The sequence below is a fragment of the Tenrec ecaudatus genome, chromosome 8 (assembly GCF_050624435.1).
Source record: "Tenrec ecaudatus isolate mTenEca1 chromosome 8, mTenEca1.hap1, whole genome shotgun sequence".
Lineage (NCBI taxonomy): Eukaryota > Metazoa > Chordata > Mammalia > Afrosoricida > Tenrecidae > Tenrec > Tenrec ecaudatus.
In genome coordinates, this window is record NC_134537.1 from 81,023,355 (window position 1) to 81,045,893 (window position 22,539).

Below are 22,539 nucleotides of genomic sequence, written 5' to 3' on the forward strand. Positions count from 1 at the left end.
ACACGGAACATGCAAACATTCATGGTGGGCTACACAAGCCGGCACAAAGTATTCAGCTCCTGACATGGCTAAGAGCAGACTGTGAACACAACTGTAGCCTGTGCTTCAAAGACATGATAAAGAAGGTAGGACCCGACACAGCTCTTCCGACAATCGGAAGACATCTGTGCTCAGGCGCCTGTGTTTTGTTGCTTGCTGGCCTTTACCTCGTCGAAGTTATAGAACATTCTCCTCTATAGAATGTCTTCTCATAGGCTGAAATATTTTCACCGACTTGGGATATCTGTAACGAAGTGTGCCCATGGGTTTGTTTCTGTTCAACTTTGAGAATCCTGAACTACCATTGGCACAGGAGGTGCACCCCCACTTGAGTGAGAGGATAACCAGCTTGCTTGTGGCCTATGTCACCATGCCAAACTACTGGTGGGAGTATGCAGATAAGGTGTTTGTGGCCCACCAATAGGACTGGACACTTTGCTAATCATGGAAATAAGATTTAGGACACCCTTTGTGGGTGATATCCTGCTGGGCATAAAGTGAGCCATTCCAGAGGAAGAAAGGTGGGACCTCGAGACCACAAGGAAAACTATAACATCCTTTAGACCCAGGGCCCCTGCTCTGAGAACCTCCTAGGCTCGGGGGACAGAAAACTGTACTGGGAGGCAATGAATGTGACAGAAAGACAGCAACAGCAGCACCTGGAGACTGGCTCCCAAGTTCATGGAGCAAGGAGGCTATGGTTGTGCTGAGCCACAGAGCTGAGCACCTTTGGGCAGGAGGCTTGCTACGGAGTGGGGTGTCTCCAGGCACTTGGCAAAGCTTGGCTTGCAGAGTCAAGGAGCAAGAGAAATCTGAGCATCTTCGGGCTAAGGCTTACTGACAAGAGTGGGCTGCTTCCAGGCCCTTAGTGACTGAGCAGGGCAGAGGTGAAGCCAAGAGACCCTGGGCCAGAGAGATGCTTGCCTGAAGGCACGACTGGGGAGAAAGCTGCCCTGATCAAAGAATTGCATCCAGAGTCATTCCTGATCCTGAACTGGAAGCTGGTATTTTGCTGATGAACAGCTTTAAGTGTGCTCTGTGATTCCTGTGTGGTCATCACAAAGCATGATCAAACCCAGCAGACAAGCAGAGAGTGCTGTGGGAGGGATGGCCGGTGTCCAAGTTGGTAAAGCGGGAGCAGAGAGGAGGTGTGTCCTCCCTCCACCTCATGCACCAGCCTTGGATGGAAGCGCCTCTTGATTCTCTCTTCCTCCTTCACAGAAGGATTGTGAAGTCAGAAGGAGGTCTGACAGAGCCGTACTGCACACGTTTTCCAAAGACATCTGATACTGTCAGGCTGGTGCAGGAGAGCCCAGATTAGAGTTGCTCTGATTTTAGAATCCATGCCGGAAGCCCATATGCAGTGACTAAAACTTGTTCTGAATTCAGTCATACCCTTTCAGTGAATGTAGGTTTAACTTCACCCTCGCATATTGAAAACAGAAGACAATGTGACCTAGTAATCGCATCTTTGGTCTGCAACCCTCCTTGGTAGACAAGTGCAGTTGCAGACTATTGGCTTCAATTCTGCAGTCCCTGGGGACCCAGAGCTCAGGCAGGGAACCAGATTGGCAGAAGCTTTGAAAGAGGGTGAGGGGAGGGAGCAAGGAAACCATTCCGGTGCTCCTTCCTACATCCTGGGAAATCAGGAATGTGAAAGCACCTGGGAACAAGAGAGGCTCCCCCAGTTTTTCTGTTGGCAAGCCCTGGGCATCATCACTCCGGATGTGGCAGGCAGCACTCAGAGCTTCAAACAGACACAAGAACTTCCTCTTAGCACAGAACTGCCAAAATAAAAAAAATCCAGCCTAGCTGAAATGATAACCATGAAATGGTTGACAAAAATATTGATATCTTAAAATCTTAATGTTTCCAGACCAAAAAAAATCATAGCACTGTGAATGAGGGGTTGGGCAGAGGGGGGGAGCCAGGGCCCATCTGTGGCCAATTGCACACCCCCTTACAGAAGGGTCATGGGGAGGAGACAAGTCAGTCAGGGTGCAGTGTAGCAACAATGAGACATACAACTTTCCTCTAGTTCCTAAATGCTTCCGCCCGCCCGCTCACTATCATGATCCGAATCCTATCTTTCAAGTCTGGCTAGACCAGAGGATGTACACTGGTACAGATAGGAACGGGAAACACTGGGAATCCAGGACAGATGAATCCCTCAGGACCAGTGCTGAGAGTGGCGATACCGGGAGGGTAGAGAGAAGGTGAGGGAGAAAGGATCTACATATAAACTCCCTGGGGGACGAACAGTGGAGAAGTGGGTGAAGGGAGACGTCAGCAGTGTAAGGTATGACAATAATTTATAAATGATCAAGGGTTCATGGGGGGAGGGGGCAACAGGGAGGGAAGGGAAAATGAGGGGCTGATACCAAGGGCTCAAGTAGAAAGCAAACGTTTTGAGAATGCTGATGGCAACAAATGTACAAATGTGCTTGACACATGGATGTATATGTGGATTGTGATAAGAGTTATACAAGGTCCCAGTAAAATGATTTCATTATTTTTTTTTAATCTTAACATTTCCATCTCAAAAGTCTCCACTTTGAGTCCATGAGCCCCACCCTTACATAAACACACACACACACACACACACACACACACACACAATGGAGACAAGGCTCTCATTTCCTCCTAGCATTCTAGCAACATCACGATCTGGGAAGATAAACCTGCTTGCAGCCCTCTGCTCTTCCACCCTTCAACTTGTATCTATCTCTGAAACCTCAGCCTCAGTTTCCTCAGCTGATAAAGGAAAGTGCCTCTTCCAACATCTTAGCTTTTCCAAATAAAATGCTAGTCAGAAACACACTGCATAAAATGGGTGTAAAAGTCACAAATGGATTCTCCAAGCAGCTTCAAATTCCAAAATTATGGGAAGGAGTTTATATGTTGAGGACTCCTTGAAGGCCTTCGTTGGGAAGAAGCCCCCGAGCTTTCTCCCCAGCGACAGTGCCAGCCTCGGAAACTCACAGGCGTGCTTCTACGCCGCCCCGCAGGGTCGCTATGAGTCGGCATCAACTCGATGGCAGTGAGTTTTTGAGACCTACAGTTGGGTGGCTGCTTGATTTGAAAGCCATTGAGCTAGAAGACAGTTATAGACCCAGAAAGGACCAATTAGAAAACAACATTTAAAGGAAAAAATCCTGCCTAACTGCAAAGATAACCAGAAAGTCGTTGACAAAAGCATCAGTCTCTTAAGATGTTAACAGTTCAATCACTGCTCATGGTTTGAGAGAAGCAAGCATTGTCACAATGCCTCTACCTGTTCAAGGTCAACTTTAAGTCTAAAAGAAGAAGACAGAAAGCATTCAAACTGCTTATAGCAAGCACTGAAGACAAGTATTCTTATATTTGGGGGGATATGTCAATAATTCAGTAATGAACCTTGACTGACATTGAAATGAGTACAATAAGGCTGACTCTGTACTAAAAGGGGATTTAATGTAGTCTGCAAGGAATTTAGAAAGATTTTTTCTCCTTGCTTGATAAAATCTGCTAATAACAGAACTCATCACTACTTTGAAGAAGAATGGGCTTGTTAATCTCATGTAAGAGACACAGGCGTGCACCTCCACCCAAACACTTGAGAAATTAAGTCAAACTATGAAAGTAGACTGAGGTGCTTTACATTCAAGGTTTGTTAGAGCTCTTGAAGCATCAAAGAAATAATGACACGGGCTTGAGGGAAAGAGTGTATCTAGCCTGTTAATAACAGAGAAGGAAGGCCAGGGAGTCCGTCTCCTCTGCAGTGGCAGGTGTACATGCTGTGCCTGGGAGACGAACATCCTCCGCCAAGCCAGGCTGCATAACCCACTTTTACCTTTCACCTGCCCCAGAACTTGGTTAATGGAATACACACAGTACATTGTGAGTATTCTGGAATGCTCTTGGTGTGAAATCATTTTACTTTCATATAAAAACCTTATTGTGCTACTTCTTTGTTGACTTCCTGAAGCACGTCAGATTCCCATTGTTGTTGTTCTTGTGTGTGGTCAAGTAGATTCCAATTCATGGTGACCCTGGGTGACAAAGAACTGTTCCAGAGGGTTTTCTAAGAAGGAAGAAACTGAGACTCAGCCAGCGCCATGCCTTAGGCAGCAATCCCACTGGAAGGTAACCCGGGGACCCTCGCTGTCTTACCCCTCAAGCTGGGGTTCCTGTTGGGGGGCTCTGTCTAACTTGTTGCCTGGAAATCCATCAGAGAGTCCTACTGATGAGGAAAGGGTGTGGGCCTCAGGTTTGGGGTGGTGAGTATGTCAATCTCACTTAGGAGAAAACCCCGTGCGTCCTTTCCATGCCTCTGGTTTGGGTGCCACTTGGCTGCACAGATTGCGGAAGGCTTTTGAATAGACTAATAAACGTGGAATTGTTCTGAACATCTGTAAGCAAAATACAAAAAGACATCACCAGTGAATGAACATCCTGGGCTTTCTTGCCAGAATTGGGGTATTTGTGTATTAGGCTAATGCACTGAAATTAACCCAGAATGCTTAGCCATTGCAGAATGCCGTTTCCTATTTTCATCTGTACAGTTGTTATTATAAAATGTAAGAATGATTCTCCATCAGGGTATTCAGGAATCTGAATAGCTCAATTACTTCTAAAATCAATGTAGTGAAGCAAGAGCAGCCAGCTAACCAGTTGGTTTACATAACAACTGTTGGAAGGAGAGCTCAAGAGTCTGTGTCAGTGTGTGTGCACACGTGCTCGCAAGAAAGAGAGAGAGGAAGGGGAAGCCAGGGTCCGCCCAGTTCGTTATAACTAATAGAAAGATCAAGCTTTCACTTGGCTATGCTATTGCTGTCAGTTGCCACCAAGTGGGTCTGACTCACAGATACTCAATGTATAAGAGAACTAAACCCTGCCTGGTCCTGGGCCATGGTACTATAGAGGAAAGAATTCCAGAAGACACGGAATAGCACTATTCGACTTCATACCCCAAAATAGCTTTCCCTAGTGCCCAGCAGAATGCCTTCCAGGTGGTATATTCCCAATACAAGGTGTATTCGATTTATTCAAGAAAGCTGAGAGGCCCCTGGCAGCTATTCCATTGCAGACTCCTGAGGGGGCTCTAGTGCCCGGCAAACACTGAGGTTTGAAGGAATACCAAATGAAGGAATGAATCCTTGGAAATCATTTTAGAAACAGAATGGTGGACTCTAAGACTTAAATTACTTCTCAGCATGTCCTTTAGACAGGAGTCGGAAATCCCACAGCGAAAGTGGCCCAATAAAGGCCCCCTGGCTGTGAGAGACACCACCCTGCATCCCAGCTAAGGCATTCCTGGAGCAGGAGCTGGTGACGGTGAGTCTCAGACTGACGCAGAATTCAACCTGGAACATTTGGCAGATGCACGTTTCTCAGCCTGGGAGCTCTGGAGTCAGTGTTAATTGATGAATCCTAGAAAGAAAAGCTTCCCGGGCTGTTTTTATACAAGCTCACATAAAATGATGAATGCGTCTCTTCACAGGTGTCTTCGGGGAGATACTCAGAGGCAGCATAGCCCTGGGGAAGTCACGATGGTCTGCGTTTGGTGCTTTTAGCTTTCCAGGGCCACAAAAACATCTATTTCTATCATTTCTTTTGTTTTTTAAAAATTATTTTATTGGGGAATCATACAATTCATATCACAATACATACATCCATTGTGTCAAGCACCTTTATACATTTGTTGCCATCATCATTGTCAAAACATTTTCTTTCTACTTGAGCCCTTGGTATCAGCTCCTCATTTCCCCCCTCCCTCCATGCTCCCCTCTCCTTCATGAACCCTTGATAAATTATTATTTTGTCATATCTTATACTGTCTGATGTCTCCCTTCACCCACTTTTCTGTTGTCCATCCCCCAGGGAGGGAGTTACATGTAGATCCTTGTAATCGGTTCCCCCTCTCTACCCCACCTTCCCTTTCATTCAGTCAAAATCAATCCAAAGAATAAGCCATGCAGACTGAACTCATAACAGACTGAGATATACATTTGAGGATGGCATTTTACCAATTTTCAAAATGGGAATCAGGGCTGACTGGCCTGGTGTCATTGCATTTTCTTTCTGAAATAATCTCCACAGTAAGACAGAGGATGAGACATTTCTACAGCATATGGATCAAAACAAGAGAAATTCGTTATATACGTTAAGTTTAAGGGCACCAGGTTCTGTGAGTCTCCCAGTAAAACTGACCTCACTGAGCACAAGTCAGGGTGCTGTGGGTGCAGCGAGTCTTACCCCTTTGCTAGCCTGTCACAGTTCCCAGTTGAGGTCTTTTTATTTTTATCTATGTCGATGCATCCCAGCAGGTTATTCCAAAGCGTGACAGACCTGAAACCATTTTCCCAAGTGACTGCCCATCACCGCTCAGATTCATTACCAGTTTATTTTATTCTTTGATTCCCAACAGATCACTCGATTCCAAATCCCTATGGAATGATTGCCCCCTTACCTCTTCTACATACATCAGGCTCAAGTCTGACCACAAGCATTCACCCTGCAGGCAACCAACCCATTAGGAGACTCTTAGTGGGTGATCTGCTGATGCGCCACAGTCAGCTCCCGTCATGCGTGAGTGCTGGGGTCACTTCCTCACGAGGCTGCTATTAGACACCGTAGATCTTTTCTACATGCCTGCTCACAACTCCAGTTATGGCTGCAGAACCACTGGTCCATAAATATTGACATAAAAATGCCCATGATTTCTCACAAAGACACTTATCCACCCACTAACCAGAAGAGGATCTTGCATGTACTCATGCACAGTGGGTACAACAAACATTGACCTTGGTTCCTTGGTTTGGGAGCACAGTGCTGATGGAAACTCTGATGTTTACTCTAGTGGTGCTGTGGAGAAGCTGGTAACCTCGAGGTTGGCAGTTCAAGTCCACCAGGCTCATCTGAGGTCAGAGGCTGTCTGCTCCTGTAAAGACTTACAGTCTCAGAAACTCCACATAGGGTCACTGTGTTAGTCTGGGTAGACTAGAAAAACAAATCTATAGACACTCGTGTGTATAAGAAAGAGCTTTATATAAAAGAGCAATTGAATATTGAGAAAATGTCCCAGCCCAGTCCAGATCAAGTCCATAAGTCTGATATTAGCCCATATGTCTGATTCCAATCTATAAAGTCCTCTTCAGACTCAGAAACACATGAAAGGACAACAAATGCAGCAAGATCACAGGCCAGCGGGTGGGAAATCTTGTGGATCCAGTGGCGTTGGAAGCAGCTCAGCCCTGTCAGGGTCTCCACGTGGCTTCTCCGGCTCCAGAGGTCTGACTGCCATCAGCCTGTTTCCATGTGTATTTCCACAGGGATGGATGTCTCGCAGGGATTCAGCCAAGAGAGAGTATCTCCAGCCTCCAAGGAGGAATACAGGAGTTCCCAGAATCCTCAGGAGAAGGCCATGCCCACACAGAGGTCTCATTGGCTATATCCTGATTGACAGGCTAGACTCCACCCCTACACTCTTAATCCTCAAACTGACACCAGATTATGCAACTACCACAGTCCCTAAGAGCCAGAAGTGACTCACTGCTGGCGGGTTAATAGGTTGGGAAGGCATCCATGTGGCGCATGGGTTAAAGCACCCTCAGCTGTGCACCGAAAAGTTGGTGGTGGGAATCTACACAGGGCTCCACAGCACAAAGACCTAGCTGTCTGCTCCCGGAAGGATCACTCCCAAACCAATCTCCCTGCCGTCAAGTGAATGCTGACTCATATAGCGACCCTAGACAACAGGGAGAACCGCCCCAGGGAGTTTCCAAGGCTGTCATTTGAGGTGGCGGGGGTGGGGGGGGGTGGGGGGGTTGGGGAGGGGGTAGAGTGGGGGGGGGCTGTAATTCTTTACAGAAGTAGAAAGTCTCATCTTTCTCCAGCAGAGTGGCGGGTGGTTTCAAATGGCTGATTTGCAGTTAGCTGCCTAGCCCCCACACCACCAGGGCTCCTCCCCATAAAGGTTACAATCGAGCGGACCCCACGGCGCAGTTCTACTCTGTCACCTGAAGTCAACTCAGTGGCACCTAACAACAATGGTGGGTTGGGAGAAGGGGTGATAAGGGTGGCCCTGTGTGTTTGGACAACCCCTCCTACGAGCCTCCCTTGTAATTCTAGCATCCGCTCCCAAGAAATCAAATGGCATCTCGGGCCTCAGCATACCCTTCTTTGAGAGAAGGAACATGGACATGGAGGGCAATTGAGATCCTAAGGTTTCCTTTCCTGGCAAGCAAACAGCAACCTTTATGGAACACTCCCAGGTTGCGCTTAACGTTTTGCACACTTAAGTCCAAACACAAATTACCAATAATAAGCAATTTTGAAAGTAAAGCAAAACTGGAGTTCAGAATGACAGAGCTTGGACACAAAACTTCAGCTAGCATTTCCTTCATAGCAGAATCTTGGTTTCTCTTTTTTCCCAGGGAGACCCTTCCTGGGCAGACTTGTCCAGCAGAGCTTTGAGACCAGGGGCTCCAGAGGGGAGACCCACCAATATGCCCTGCTCCCCTCTTCCCCTGCCCCCTCAGTGACAAATCTGTAATTAGGCGGTTACCTTAATCACGCGAGTGAGGGACCTTACTTATTCTCCTTTCCTGCTATTCCCGGGGCGCTGACGTCTCCAGCCTCTGGCCCAGAGGACTCCTCTATCACAGCTTCTCTGCCGTTTGGTTTTTTTTCTCTCATGATCAAAACAACAACAACAAAAAGCCTGAGGGGGGAAATCATCTCTCCTTCTGGATAAGACCCTCTAACTCTGCCCAATCGGGAACAGGTTTCCATGACAACCATGCTTCCCAGTGCGACCACTAACTTAGCAGGTAGTATTCATATCAAATAGAAGGTTCTTTACCAACCTCTGTGGGTTCTGTGTTTCACTATTGCTGTAGGCCTCTCACACCCCAGCTGTTAGCATGAATGGTGCCTTAAGTGGGTCTTGTCTTGTTTTTTTTTTTCTTCTAAACATAGAAAGGCAAAAAGGACATGCGTGGTATTGTTCTTCTAGTGACCATTAAAGCACACCAATCTATCCAAGGTTACAGTCGAGGGATAGTTATGAAAGAGAAACGTGAGTTGGATGGAAGTGTGACGAGATGAGAGGAAAGGAGCTGGACCGTCCTGTCAGTTGGGAGACTTAGCGCGGTGGTCAAGGGCATGCAGTTTGTGCTGAGAGAAAAATGACCTTTCAATCTGTGCTTTGTGTGAACTTGGGTAAGTTATTTATATTCTCTGAGCTGCGACACCCACTCTGTAACATACAGACGCTAGGCTAATTCGTGAAATTGTTAGACCAAGTGGGAAAATTCAAAGGCAAAACAACTGCATATTAGAATGGCTGATATGTAGTGAGATTCCAACAAATAGCAAATAAGTTGTGATTATTGAAAAAAGGAGCTCTAGGCTTGCAATAGTTAAGCACTTTGCTACAGCCCCCACCCTCCAACTATTCTGAGGGAGAAAAGACCTGACTGATCTAGTCCCAGATCTAAGGCCTTGGAAGCCCTATGAGCCAAAAGCACACAACAATAACACTGTTAGGGAAAGGAGTTGAAATAAAAGCAATCTGAGCACATAATCAAGATATTCTAATTGATCATTATTAGTATTTTGCTACTAAGAACAGTATTAGAAGCACTAGATATGTGGAGATTTTTCTCAGCAAATTTTCTCTCCTACGCTGTTAAAGCATGTCTAGAATTACAGGAAGGGATGGATTCCTTTCCATTCCTGATAGTCGAGAGCAAACACCTGCAATCTTTAGGGTTCATCTAAACTTCCCTATTTATAGCTCTGCATAAAGATTGGCTTAATGTTGAAACATAAGTGCTCCCCCCCCCCCCCCGCCGCCGAACAAAAGGATTAAACACTTTCAGAGATTGGCTCCAAGTTCTATATTCTCAATACCATCAGAATACCTCAATTTGTCTCTATTGTCAATTAAAATAAGAATATATGTATTTTTGTGATATTTCATTGTTTTACAGATTACATTTCATTCTATAATTAAAATTCATATTGTCGCAATCAAATCAACATGTTTATTGTTCCACAAAGTCCCATGTTCCAACTCTTCCCCACCTACATTCACAGTATTTTAGAGAGCTCTAAGGGTCCTAGGCATGACCTCACATGTGCATGCGCATACACACACACACACACACACACACACCTACTAATTCAGACCGCTAGTTCCAAAAAGATAAATTATTTATTTTTAAATACATTAATGAAACTATCTTACTGCCATCAAGTCCATCCCAACTCACAATGGCCCTGCAGGACAGAGTAGAACTGCCCCTGTGGTGTCTGAGATGGTAATATTTACAGAAGTAAAAAGCCTCATCTTTCCCCAAAGGAGCAGCTGGTGGTTTCAAACTGTTGACCTGGCAATTAGCAGCCCAATGCATAACCTACAACACCACCAGCTGTCATGAAAAAACGATGGGTTACATATTTATATCAAACCTCCCTATCGAGACGTTTTCAATTTGAGGGGGCTAATACATTTTTAGATGGTGAATAAAACATTATTTTAAAAAGGGTTTCCAGTTATGGTCATTGTTGGTGCTGCCAAGTCAGCTCCGACTCTGAGAGACTCTAGATACAGCAGAAGAAAACACGGCTCGGGCCTGCGCCATCCTTAAAATCGCTGTGTCTGAGCCCCCTTTTGGTAGCATCATAGCAAGGGGCTCCTTTTCCGAAATAAAGACACTCGGTGTGACCAAGCATAGCACCACGCTTCCGGAACTGGTTCCACTTGGTAATGAGCAAGCCTCCGCATCCTCACTTCAAAGGCCCACTCTTCTGTACTTCCTCCAAGACACATTCCTTTGCTCTTCTGGCAGGATTATTCTTTTTTATTTCAATATTCTTCACCAAAACCATCATTCGAATGCACCAGTTCTGTAGCGGTCTTCCTTATTCACTCTCCGACTTTCACTTGCATGGCGTACGATGCAAAACCGCCTGGCTTAGGTCAGGTGTCCTTTAGTCCTCAGAGGTCTTCTTTGCTCTTGAACACCATAAAGAGGTCTTGTGCAGGGGATCTGACTGCCGCCTCTGTGGGTGCTGATTGTGGGTCCAACAAAAAGGAAACCCTTGACCACTTCGGTCTTCTCTCCAGTTATTGTGAGTTTGTCTCTTGGTCATGGAGAGACTTTTGGTTTTCTTTACATTGAGGTGTGCTACATATTGAGAGCTACAGTCTTTGATCTTCAGCAGTAAGTGCTTCAAGTCCTCATCATTTTCAGCAAGCACAATGATTTCATCTGCATATGGACAATTGTTAATGAGTCTTCCTCAACCTGATGCCATATGGATCTTCAAATATCCCAGCGACTTGGATTACTTACTCAGCATACAGATCGAATAAATAGAGTGAAAGGATGCAACCCTCACCACACCTTTCCTGATTTTTATAACATGCAGGACTCGTGTTCTGCTTACAGGTTTCAGACACTACCCAGAGCTTGTTAAGATCCACACAACTGAACATCTCTCGATGTCAATGAAACACAAGTGAACATCTTTCTGATATTTTCTGCTTTCAGCTATGATCCATCTGACGTCAGCAATAATACCCCTTGTTCCATGTTCGCTTCTGAATCCAGCTTGAATTGCAAGTAGCTCCTTGAAAGTGCACTGCATCCACTGTTAAATTATCTTCAGCAAACTTTTACTTGCGTGTGATAACAATGATATTTTTCAATAATTTGTACATTTTGATGGGTCACTGTTATTTAAGTCATTTTTGGCCAGACTGCTGTCTTCCAGATTTCTTGGTATAAAGTAGTAAATTCCAGTGCTAGATCCAGGTTTTTTGGGAAATATTTTAATTGATTGTCAACTCTTGGAGTGGGACGTTTTTATTAATGCCTTCTATGTAGTTTGGACTTCTTCCTTCAGTAAGATCAGTCCTTGATCATATGCCATATCTTTAAACTGTTGAACGTCAACCAACTCTTTCTGGCCCAGCCCCCTGTGTACCCCTTACATCTTCTTTGGGTGCTGCCTGCCTCATTTAATGCACACTTTTCCTCAAGCCTCGGCTCTCCCGCAGTTCTTTCCGCTTGAGACATGCTGGGCATGTTCTCCTTTGACTTCCTCACACCGGATCCTTGTGCATTTCCTCATGACACTTACGATGCTTTCTTGAGCTGACTTCTGGGATGGTCTCTTGGGCTTTTATTTCATCATTTCTTTCATTTACTTGATTTCCTCTACATTTAAGAGCAAGTTTCAAAGACGAGTCTGACATCTATTTGGGGGAGGGGGGCATTTAAAGCAGATTTAAAATATGTTTACATTTAGATATGGTTTAAATTTTTTTTATGCTACCTGAGCTAGCTAGCTAGGAAGGAATAAGCCCCTGGGGGCTAGAAATAAAATAATAAATCCAGAAGGTATTCGAGCTAGAATTTACCATATTCTACCAAAAACTGCGTATTTCTGGTAGCCAAGGGCAGACATTGGCATTTTTCCTGTAATGGGCAAGATAGGCTATAAGGGTAAGTGGAAAACAGACCAAGCCCAATGATGCATACAGCATACCAGCATAAAGAAGGGGGAAGAGGAGCGGCGGGCGGGGCGGGGCGGAGCGGGGCAAGAAAAGAAGAGGAAGGGTAAAGATGAAGGCATTAGGGGAACAGGGCCCTAATCTACCATGGGGAGGGTATTGCTTATGTCTCCACAGGAAAGGGAGAGAGGGACCAGACCTCAACCTGGTGCGCCAAGCCTTGGGGGCAACATACCAGCATGAAGCAAGGAACTAACAGAGAGGTCTGCGGTCTGCCCCTATCCCAGCTACGCCTACCACGGCCCCTCCCCAGAAGAATGCACTACAGAGGACAACACTGAAGACACAGCCCAGGGAGAGTAGCAAGTCTGCCCAGACCACATGGGAGAGAATGGGGGGGGGGGGGAGAGAGAGAGAGAGAGACCAGCATCCTGGCCCACCAAGTTCTGAGGATGACATTCCTGCTAGGAGCAGACAATTGTGGGTCAGCCTCACCACAAGAAACAACATCCCCTTACTGACCTACATGGCTGTGTGTGTGTGTGAGTGGGGGTGTGTGGGCGCAGGCTGGAGGGGTGGGAGGGAGGGTAGCACTGGAAACACAGTGCGAGAATTGTGCCACCAGGGTGTAATAGGAGGAGAATGCAACAGAGCAACAAGGGGAGCAAAGCACCAAAGTCCCCAAGGAATTCTGAAAATAGACTTCAGCCTGGGAGGGGGAGAGGGCAGGGTTTGGCACTGAATCAGACCCTATCGGAAAACATTCATAAGAGTCAGCATACAGACCTGGTATTATTCATTGACTATTTTTTTATCTTTTTCTTTCTTTTTTTTTAAAAAAATGTTTATCTATATAAGATAGGCAGGATAAACAATCCTGAGGAGAAAACAACTGGACCTATGGGAGCCAACAAACCCAGGGACAAGAGAACAAGAGATCTAAAATCGAAGGCAAGGAGCTCATAGAATGCCTGGTGGGGTTCAATCAAGTGCAATGTAGCTAAGAGGAAGTACATGGAACTGAATGAGGGCCTAACAGGATAGTGGGACAGGAGAAAAATAAAAGGAAATAGAGGAAAGAACTAAAAGTCAAAAGACATTTATAAAGGTATAGACAAAGGCATGTACATCTGTAAATTATTAATATATAACAATAAGGATATAGGTCTATGTACATGTATTTATATGTTAAGTATTAAGGTAGCAGACAGACATTGGGCCTCTATTCAAGTCCTCCCTCACCACAAGAACACTTTGTTCTAATAACCTGGCATTCTGTGGTGCTCACCTTTCTGGCACAATTGCTGAAGACAAATGGGTGCATAAGCTAAAGTGATGAAGAAAGCTGAAGGTGCCCAGCTATTACAAGATATAGTGTCTGAAGTCTTAAAGGCTTGAAGGTAAACAAGTGATCATCTAGCAGGGAAGCAAGAAAGCCCACATGGAAGAAGCACACCAACCCCTGTGATCACGAGGTGGGATCAGGTATCAGACATCAGAAGACCTAAAACAAGCAAATATTTCAATGTGAATGAGGGGGTCAGAGTGGAGACCCAAAGCCCATCTGTAGATAAATGGACATTCCCCTCACAGAAGGGTCACAGGAAGGGATTAGCCAGCCAGGGTGCAGCATAGCACCGACAGAACACACATCCCTCTAGCTCTTTAATGCTTCCTCCCTTATCATCCCAACTATCATGACCCCAGTTCCATCTTACAAATCCGGCTAGACCGGAGCATGTACACTGGCACAGATAAGAGCTCTCTTCACACAGACTCCAGGACAGATAAACCCCTCAAGACCAATAATGAGAGTAGCAATATCACAAGGGTAGGGTGAAGGTGGGAGGGAAGGGGGAGAAAAGTGGAACCGATTACACTGATCAACGTACACACACGAAGGGGGACAAACAACAAAAACGTGGTTGAAGGGAGACAGCAAGCAGTGTAAAATATGAAAATTAAAATAATTTATAAATTATTCATGAGGGTGAGGGAGGGAGGGTGAAAAAAGAGGAGATGATACCAAGGACCGAAGTAGAAAGAAATTGTTTTGGAAATGATGATGACAACATACGTACCAAGGTGCTCAATACAATTGATGTATGGATTGTTATAAGATCTGTAAGAGCCCCCAATAAAATGATTGATTAAAACCTTAAAATAAATAAAATATTTTAAAGTGTTGCTATACAGTCATAGCAAATCATGTTACACAAAAATAACAAAACGTGAATCGATTATTTCTCAGCATATCCTCCATCTATGCTCTTGCTTTTTATGACAGTGGTGGGTGTTTCTATCGCTAAACCTTCCCTGAAGAATTCAGAGCTGTTGGATTTATGCCACTGAAACATGCCAATTATGGTGTTCTCAAGGGACTCAAATCATGTGCCTTTAAAAATTCTGTGAGGAACAAAAAGAAGTCTAAAAAGGAAAAACCAGGACTTTGGATTATATACGATGGGGTTTCTCAGCAAAATTCCCATAGGACAGCCTTTCCTATCCTAAAGAATGAGAAGGTGGTACATGGGAGTGGTTGGGAAAACTTTCTTGGCATACTTTCTTGGCTTTTTCTCACCAACATAGGTTCAATTTTCTTAACAGTCTTGATGATGAGCCCCAATGATTATCCATGTCCTTTGAGAAAAACTATAAAGATTACCCCTTGGGGATCCCAAAGCCAGTCACTGTAAACTTCACAGCTGATCGCTCTGCTTTGAATTAAGCTGCCTCAGCAGATCATCTTAGAAGCCACCGTTTGTCTGGACTTTCCTCTCAGGGTTGCATTTGTAAATCCGAGACTGAAGTTCTATTCTGATTCATTCCATAAAGCTGTCCTCAGTAACTTGCATATTGCTCAGAAGACTGATGGAAAGATAAGCTTTGAGGGTGCTGATCACCGAGCTTATGTTTTTGGCACCCATCTGTCCAAAAGCTTGCTGAGGCCAAGCTACTCATTCACTATTGAAAATGCCAGACCATATGAGATCATTCCAATAGCTATTGTGTTAATAGTGTGATATTTAGACTTTTTGTGCCAACGTGGCACCTATAAGGAGACATGGGTGGTCTTTAGCCTGCCAATCAGCTCGTAGCTTGATGACCTCCTTGGAGTTGTGATAGAGCTGTATAGATATGGCTCTGTAGGCCGGTCCCTTCTCTCTCTCTCTCTCTCTCTCTCTCTCTCTCTCTCTCTCTCTCTCTCTCTCTCTCTTTCTCCCCCCCCCCCCACTTTCATGCCAATGAGCCACTCTGAACCTTCAAGAGCCCTCCTGAGATGCTCCCACTGCCATTGGATCTACACTCTGTACCCACCAGCCTGTGATCTTCCTGCATCATTGCACGTGGCTTTGTGATTCTGAAGAGGGACTTAGGAATGAATCTTGAAATTGTGGACTTGAGTTGGATAGGGCTTGGCTGGGCTGTTTTCCTGATATATAAAGCTTCTTGATATAAAGCTCTTTCTTACACATATATGAATGTCACTGCATTTGTTTCTCTAGTCAACCTGGCCTAACACAAATGTCAATTCTACAATTTTCATCCACTTGTTTCTAGATTTCAACAACAGTTCTTACAATGTTTCATGTTCCCATGAAGTCTTCCTGACTTGGTCAATCTAAAAAGTGTACTTCTGGGTGAAGTGGTATTCCTGAAAACTGATTGAGAAGCTTCAATCATGTAATGAAATGCTCCCTTGAGTTTCATTGAAAACATTTATATTAACCCTCCTAAAAGTAGGTGTTTTTTCATGGCACAAAAAGTATATTTTTGTGCTGTAGTAGATTATACTTTGAGCTACTAACTACAAAACCACCAGCAAATCCACAGAAGAGAGACCAGGTTTTCTACACTGAAAAGATTTACAGTCTCAGAATCCCAACAGGGGCAATTCTCCTCTGACCTGTAGAACCACTGTAAGTCTGAATCAACTCTGAACAGCAGTGAGTGAGGTAATGAGACTAAGACAAACCTATAGCTGAGAGAACTTTTCTACAACCATCCACTGGTTGAAGAGACATGTTTAAACATGATTGGGATACATTTGTGCATATATGAACTGAACCCCTAAAAGCAAAACACGTTTTTTTACTTCCTCTCATGTTTTAGAGCTTACAGACCACCTGGTCTCTGTCACAACCACGGAACTCTGTCATTGTAGTACGGCTGTAACCAGAAACAAAACATAAACGAATGCTCATCGCTACATTTTAATAAAACATCATTTACAAAACATAGGATATGGCTCGCAGGCCACAGTTTGCCAAACCCCACGTTACAGCATGGCTTTCAAAGTTTTCTCTCCAAACCCAGGTCTGGTATAGGGCATGGGTGGCCCAGGTGGTAGGTTGCTGAAATACCGATTCATTGTCTATGGCCTTCAATCAATTCTGACTCATCCCGATGCTCCATGGAGGACCAGAACTGCCCAAGAAGTGTCCACGCTCGGAAGTCTTTAAGAAAATCAGACTGCCACACCTTTCTCCCATGAAGCAGTTGGTGGATTTGCACTGTTGGCTTTTTGGTTATTGAAAAACTGATTCTCAATTTCTTCACACCGTGCTGTGTGATAGAGGTGAATCCGTGCTTTGGGGATACCATTCCGCAATGGCTTGGGACTAAACCAAGTGACGTGCTTTTCCCAAAGGAGTAAGAGTAAAGGAGACAGAGACTTGGAATTGGCTAAGAGAACAGGGCTTGTCCTCTCTTGGTGTTCTTCAGCTCTCTGCAACCTCCACAAGGCGAATTGCCCCATGCTAGCCTGCTGAAGTCATAGACCTAGTCACCCGTGACCCGGCCAGCACGAACCAGCCAAGCAGGAAGGTCGAGCCCCTTCCATGGAGTCGATTCGGACACAGGGATCCTGTTTAAGGTTTCTGACAGGACTATAAACCCTTATGGAGGCAGAAAGCCACATCGTTCTCAAGAGGAGTGGCTGCTGGATTCAAACGACTGATCTCGCGGTTCACAGCCCATTGCCTAACCACCTACCCCACTAGGTAACCACGGAGATCAACTCCCAGGCATATGATTGAAGCCTTCCGATACGAACCACACGCCTGGCAACTCGCCAATTGATTGCAACCACTTGAGCCTGCACGAGACCAACAGAACCGCCGAGCTGAGCTCAGCTAAAACTGCTGACCCACAAATACAGACGCGAATAATGTTTGAACCGTTGTCTGAAGTATACTTCAAATGGCACATTCTATAGCAATTTTGTTATTTTCTGAGACTATATAATGAGAGATCAGCAAATATATATATATGAGCGGGAAGACTACGGAAACACACAAAGTATATATTTCCATTTCCAGGACCCTGTCACCGGCCAACAGGGACAAGTGCTCACTTGTTCTATCTCAGAACATGAGCAAGCAGTCTTCCTACCTGAGCAGACTTCCTGATAAGTAGGATTGGAGGTATAGCCCCCTGCAAAACCAACTTGAGTCGAGTATACTCCTTTCAGGATCCAGAATTTCCTTTCAGCGCCCCAAAAGCAGCCCATTCCTATGGGGAAAACAAAAGACTCTCATTAATCTTTGTCCAAAACAAACAACCTTAGAAGATTGGTACCACTAAAGGAGAAAGCATTGCTGTCCTTTACTAATCAATAAGGACTAAAATTTATCTTTTAAAGGAGAGCATGATAACATTCAAAGTGATTTTATTATAGGTGATTTGCATATAGTATCTCTTTGCTTCAGATGCACAAAAATGCTAGAAAGTCTTTGGTGGAGTTAGTAAAACTGTACCCTTCCAAATAAGCTGGTACCATGACAATTCAGTATTTTTTTAAGACACAGATTTTATTGGCACATAATCAATATATCATACAATTCAATAGTTAAATTATATCAAGAAGAGATGTACAAATAGTACCACAATAAATTTTGGAACATTTTCTTCTATCTTGTACTCCTTCTATTAGCTCCCCATCCTCCCCCAGCCTCCCCTGCCATTAATCCAGTTACTGTCTCTATAGATCGACTCATGTTAGTTTTCATATACTGAAAAATATACAAAAGCAAAGACACACAAAAATTCTAACAGCAATGACAAAATTGAAAAGCGAAAAACCTCAATAGAAAAGAAAGAAAATTTTACAAACTAGAACACCTTTAAAATGGGTCAAAGGGGAGAGCAAATGATAAGGTGTCAAATTTTAACCTAAGTACATCTGACCCACGTTCCAATGCACTCCGTCTGCTAGCAAGGCTGTTCACATCTCCAGGTGACAGTCACAGGGGAGTCACCTGACTCGTACAGGTTAAACACCTAAGTAACTTGCAGGGTAGGTGATAAGACAGAACTAAGAAGAACAGTCATTGACAGTGGCAGAACCAGGCTTATCAAATTAATATAGATCTTAATAAAGCAATGAAGGCATTAAATTAGTAAGTATATAGCAGATAACAGTATTTTCTGTGTAAGTTCCACACTCAATTCATTAAAAATTTTCCTGCACCTGATAACTCATATTAATAGTAGATATTTAGATAATGACTAGCTTCCTGGTCATGCTTTATTTTAACAAAGAAGCATTAAATTATTTATTTTAATGGGGGAAAATTCCAAAATCAAAACAGATTGATGCAGTATTTCCAACGAGCAATTTCACATGCATGCTTTCTGGTTTTTAAAGTTTTGTCAGTCATTCTACAACTTGATGTTCACTGCACAGACAGTTCTACTACTGCATGTCATAAAAGGGAGAGGGGGAAGGGAAGGAAGAGGAGACAACAACAAACAATCAAAAACCTCACAATAGCAGCATTCCCTTCAACCAGGAGATCATGTATTTGCACCCGTAATTACTGGGTTTCTTTAGATATCTGCTGATCCTCACCTCCTGAGAATACACAGACTTGGAAACATCAAAAATGTTGCATTCCATTTCACCGTTTTCTTAGGCCCTTGGGGGCTCCCAATTAAAAAAAAAAACAAATCCCTGTAATTGTTCTGTGGCCAATCTTCAGATGTAAACAGAATTACTAACTCACTCAAGTTGTGTATGATTTTCTGTTATTCATTTATGAAGAGATAAAATCTTGAGGGGAATAATGGCTGGTAAGTTAATATAAGCTTCTTCTTCCTAAAATCATAAGTTTTGCTCCATCCAAAATTTGGCAGCTTACTAAAATTCCTGACATGGTTAATACACTGTTTTTAAAATTAATATCAATAACCATAACCAAAATTCAATGCGTATACAGTTATACATAATAAAACTATTCCTTCTATTAGCTAAAATGTGAGAGGAAATTACTAATAATAGGTGAACAGTCAAAACTTTTGATAGAGCTAAATGCTAAATTTTAATGCAGTGAAAATGATTACTGTTGCGATACTGGTACAAACCAGATATATGTATATGGTAGTCCCTAAAACAAAACAAAGAAAACCCCACTGATATGCCACAAAAATGTTCATACAAAAAATATAGAAAGACATGCTAAAATTATAACCTTGGTTGTGTTAGAGTGGTAGGAATATAGAAAAAACGTATTTTAATTTTCAAACCTTTCTGCAATAAAGTCAAATTACCTTGAAAATGGAAAATTACATACATTTTGAAAAGGAAAGCAAAAAGGTTTTAATAATGTAAGTGTATGGATTATTTGATTACATAAGATAACCTGTTCATAAATGAAATGTTTACTTCTTCTAGTGAAGAGAACCAATATTATTATCTATAAAAATTAGGTGTCCTGAAGCATCTGGGAAAAGGATTCACTGTTCATTTTGCTCTGTTGCCTTCCCTGCTATAAAAGATGATGACAGATTATTATGATTGATTATCCTCAGGAGCACACAGCGCTCCCCAGTGTCATTGTTCACTGCGGAGCCCACTGGCATTGTAGGCTATGTGTTGGGCTACGAACCAAAGGTCAACAGTTTGAACCCACCCGCTGCTCCGAGGGAGAGAGGGGAAGCTTTCTGTTCTTATCAAGATTTATAAGAGCAGCCTCAGAAGCAGTGCTACCCTGTACTATAGGGTCGCTATGAGTCAGAATCAATTGCATGACAGAGTTTGGTTTTTCAGTTCATTATCTGAAAATTGAGCCTTGGGGTGAGTTCATTTCCAGACCTGAAGGGTAACTAGGGGCCACAGTCTTGGGTGTTCTATCAGTGTGACCCATTAGACCAGTAAGTCTGATCTTTTTTATGAGTTTTGTTTTGTTCCAAATTTTTCTTCCACTCTATCTAAGACCTCCTAATGTGACCCCTTTCACATGAGAAGCCCTTTGAGAGCTGTCAGTAGTGGTAGCTGGGCACCATCTAGCTCTTCTGACCTCAGGGTCATGGGGACTGGGGTTCATGTGGTCCATCAGTCCATTGAACTCATTTTTCCCACGTGTCTTCGACTTCCTTCACTGTTTTTTGATGAATTGCTCACTGTAGATGGCTGCTCACAAGCTAGTAAGACATCTGTCCCTACTCACCAAAGTAGGATTTAGGATATTGTCTTTGTAGACTGAGTTATCCCATCTGGGGTTCAAACAGAAAGTACATGTTTAGAAAATGATGATGGCAACATATGTACAAATATGCTTGATACAATTGATGTATGGAATGTTATAAGAGCTATAAGGGCCCCCAATAAAACGATTAACACAAAACAAGCAACAACTAAAGAACTATGATCCGGAGTCCCTAGTCTCAGGGATTCATTCCCTCAAGGTGCTTGTTATGGGGAAGAAATTTCCATTACTTTCTCTCATGTATGCTCTACATCCATGGACAGGGAAATACATATGTAATAATATCGTCTGTCAAACCTACATACATCTGGGGGTATAGTTCCATTCTTCTTCCACATCTGTTTTTCCCGTGTATTTATCCTGGGCATCATCACTATTGCAAGGTTATACCTATAATAGGATTTGCCTCTGTTGTTGCCTTTAACTCTTGTACTCCCCCCAGTGTTTTCCTTCACCTTCGTCTTTTCTGCTGACCTCCATCTTATATATTGCCTTCCCCTTCATCCAACTCAACATGCAGCTACCACCCTGCCCCCCTCGCTCCCCCCCCCCCAGTGATTCCCTTCCTACTCCTGGTAGTCATCAAAGAAGGTTCCTTTTGTGTGGGAACGTTTTCTCATACAGTGTTTGTCCTTTTGAGAATGACTTATTTCCTCCAGCACAATGTCCTTCAGGTTCATCCCTGTTAGAAAGTGTTTCACAGATCCATCAGAGGCTTATAGGTTTAACAGTCATTTGGAATCACATAATATATGGTTTGAAGTACATAAAAACGTTGGGTTTGAAAGTGTTATTTAAATGTGCAGTGTATACAGCAAGTGGAACAGACAAGGAATTTTCTTGCCTCGAACTGTCAGGGAACAATAAAGCAGTTGGAGGGGGGGCAGTGTGTCGTGTCAGAAGAGGGATAGCTGTCACACTCTTGTCGCCCAGTCTAAGGTTCTCAGATACTAGTTGGAGAGGTGGCACTGGAACTGCTTGTGAACGGGGTTGTGCTCCTTCTGAGTCCAACAGTGGGTGCAAGAGCAATAAGACAGGGAGCATTTGGATAACTGTTCTAGGAACATGTGGGAATTGCACATGTTCTAATGAAAGCCCAGCCTGTCTGCTGGTTTCTACTCTTACAGGACAGACTGCTCTTCCTGCCCCATCTGTTGTCGGGGGGGTTGTCATTCACTGCCACCCGTAACAAGCAAAATCAGAGAATGAGGTGTACTAGGTTGCACATAATGGGGTGTGCTAGTTAACAGAGATGGAATATACTAGTTAGCAGAGAATAAGGTGTACTAGTTATCAGAGAACACAGCATAGTAGTTAACAGAGACTAGGCATTCTAGTTAGCAGAGTACGTACGGGGTGGGATAATTAGCATAAAATAGAGTCTATTAGTTAACAGAGAATTGAATAGGCTAGTTAGCAGAGAATATGATATGCTAGTTGCCAGAGAAGAGATTATATTAGTTAACCAAGACTAGCGTGTGGTAGTTAGCAACAAATGGGGTG

At 43.7% G+C, this 22,539-nt stretch overlaps 1 protein-coding gene across 1 annotated transcript in view; it reads right to left on the reverse strand.

Moving 5' to 3' along the window:
- The window catches only part of MSRA (methionine sulfoxide reductase A), a 563,445-nt gene that overhangs the window by 301,650 nt on the left and 239,256 nt on the right, over window positions 1–22,539 (reverse strand). Inside the window, exon 3 of the mRNA XM_075556441.1 lies at window positions 17,942–18,061. Within this exon, the coding sequence (XP_075412556.1) occupies window positions 17,942–18,061 (120 nt within the window). The remainder of the gene's footprint in view (window positions 1–17,941; window positions 18,062–22,539) is intronic.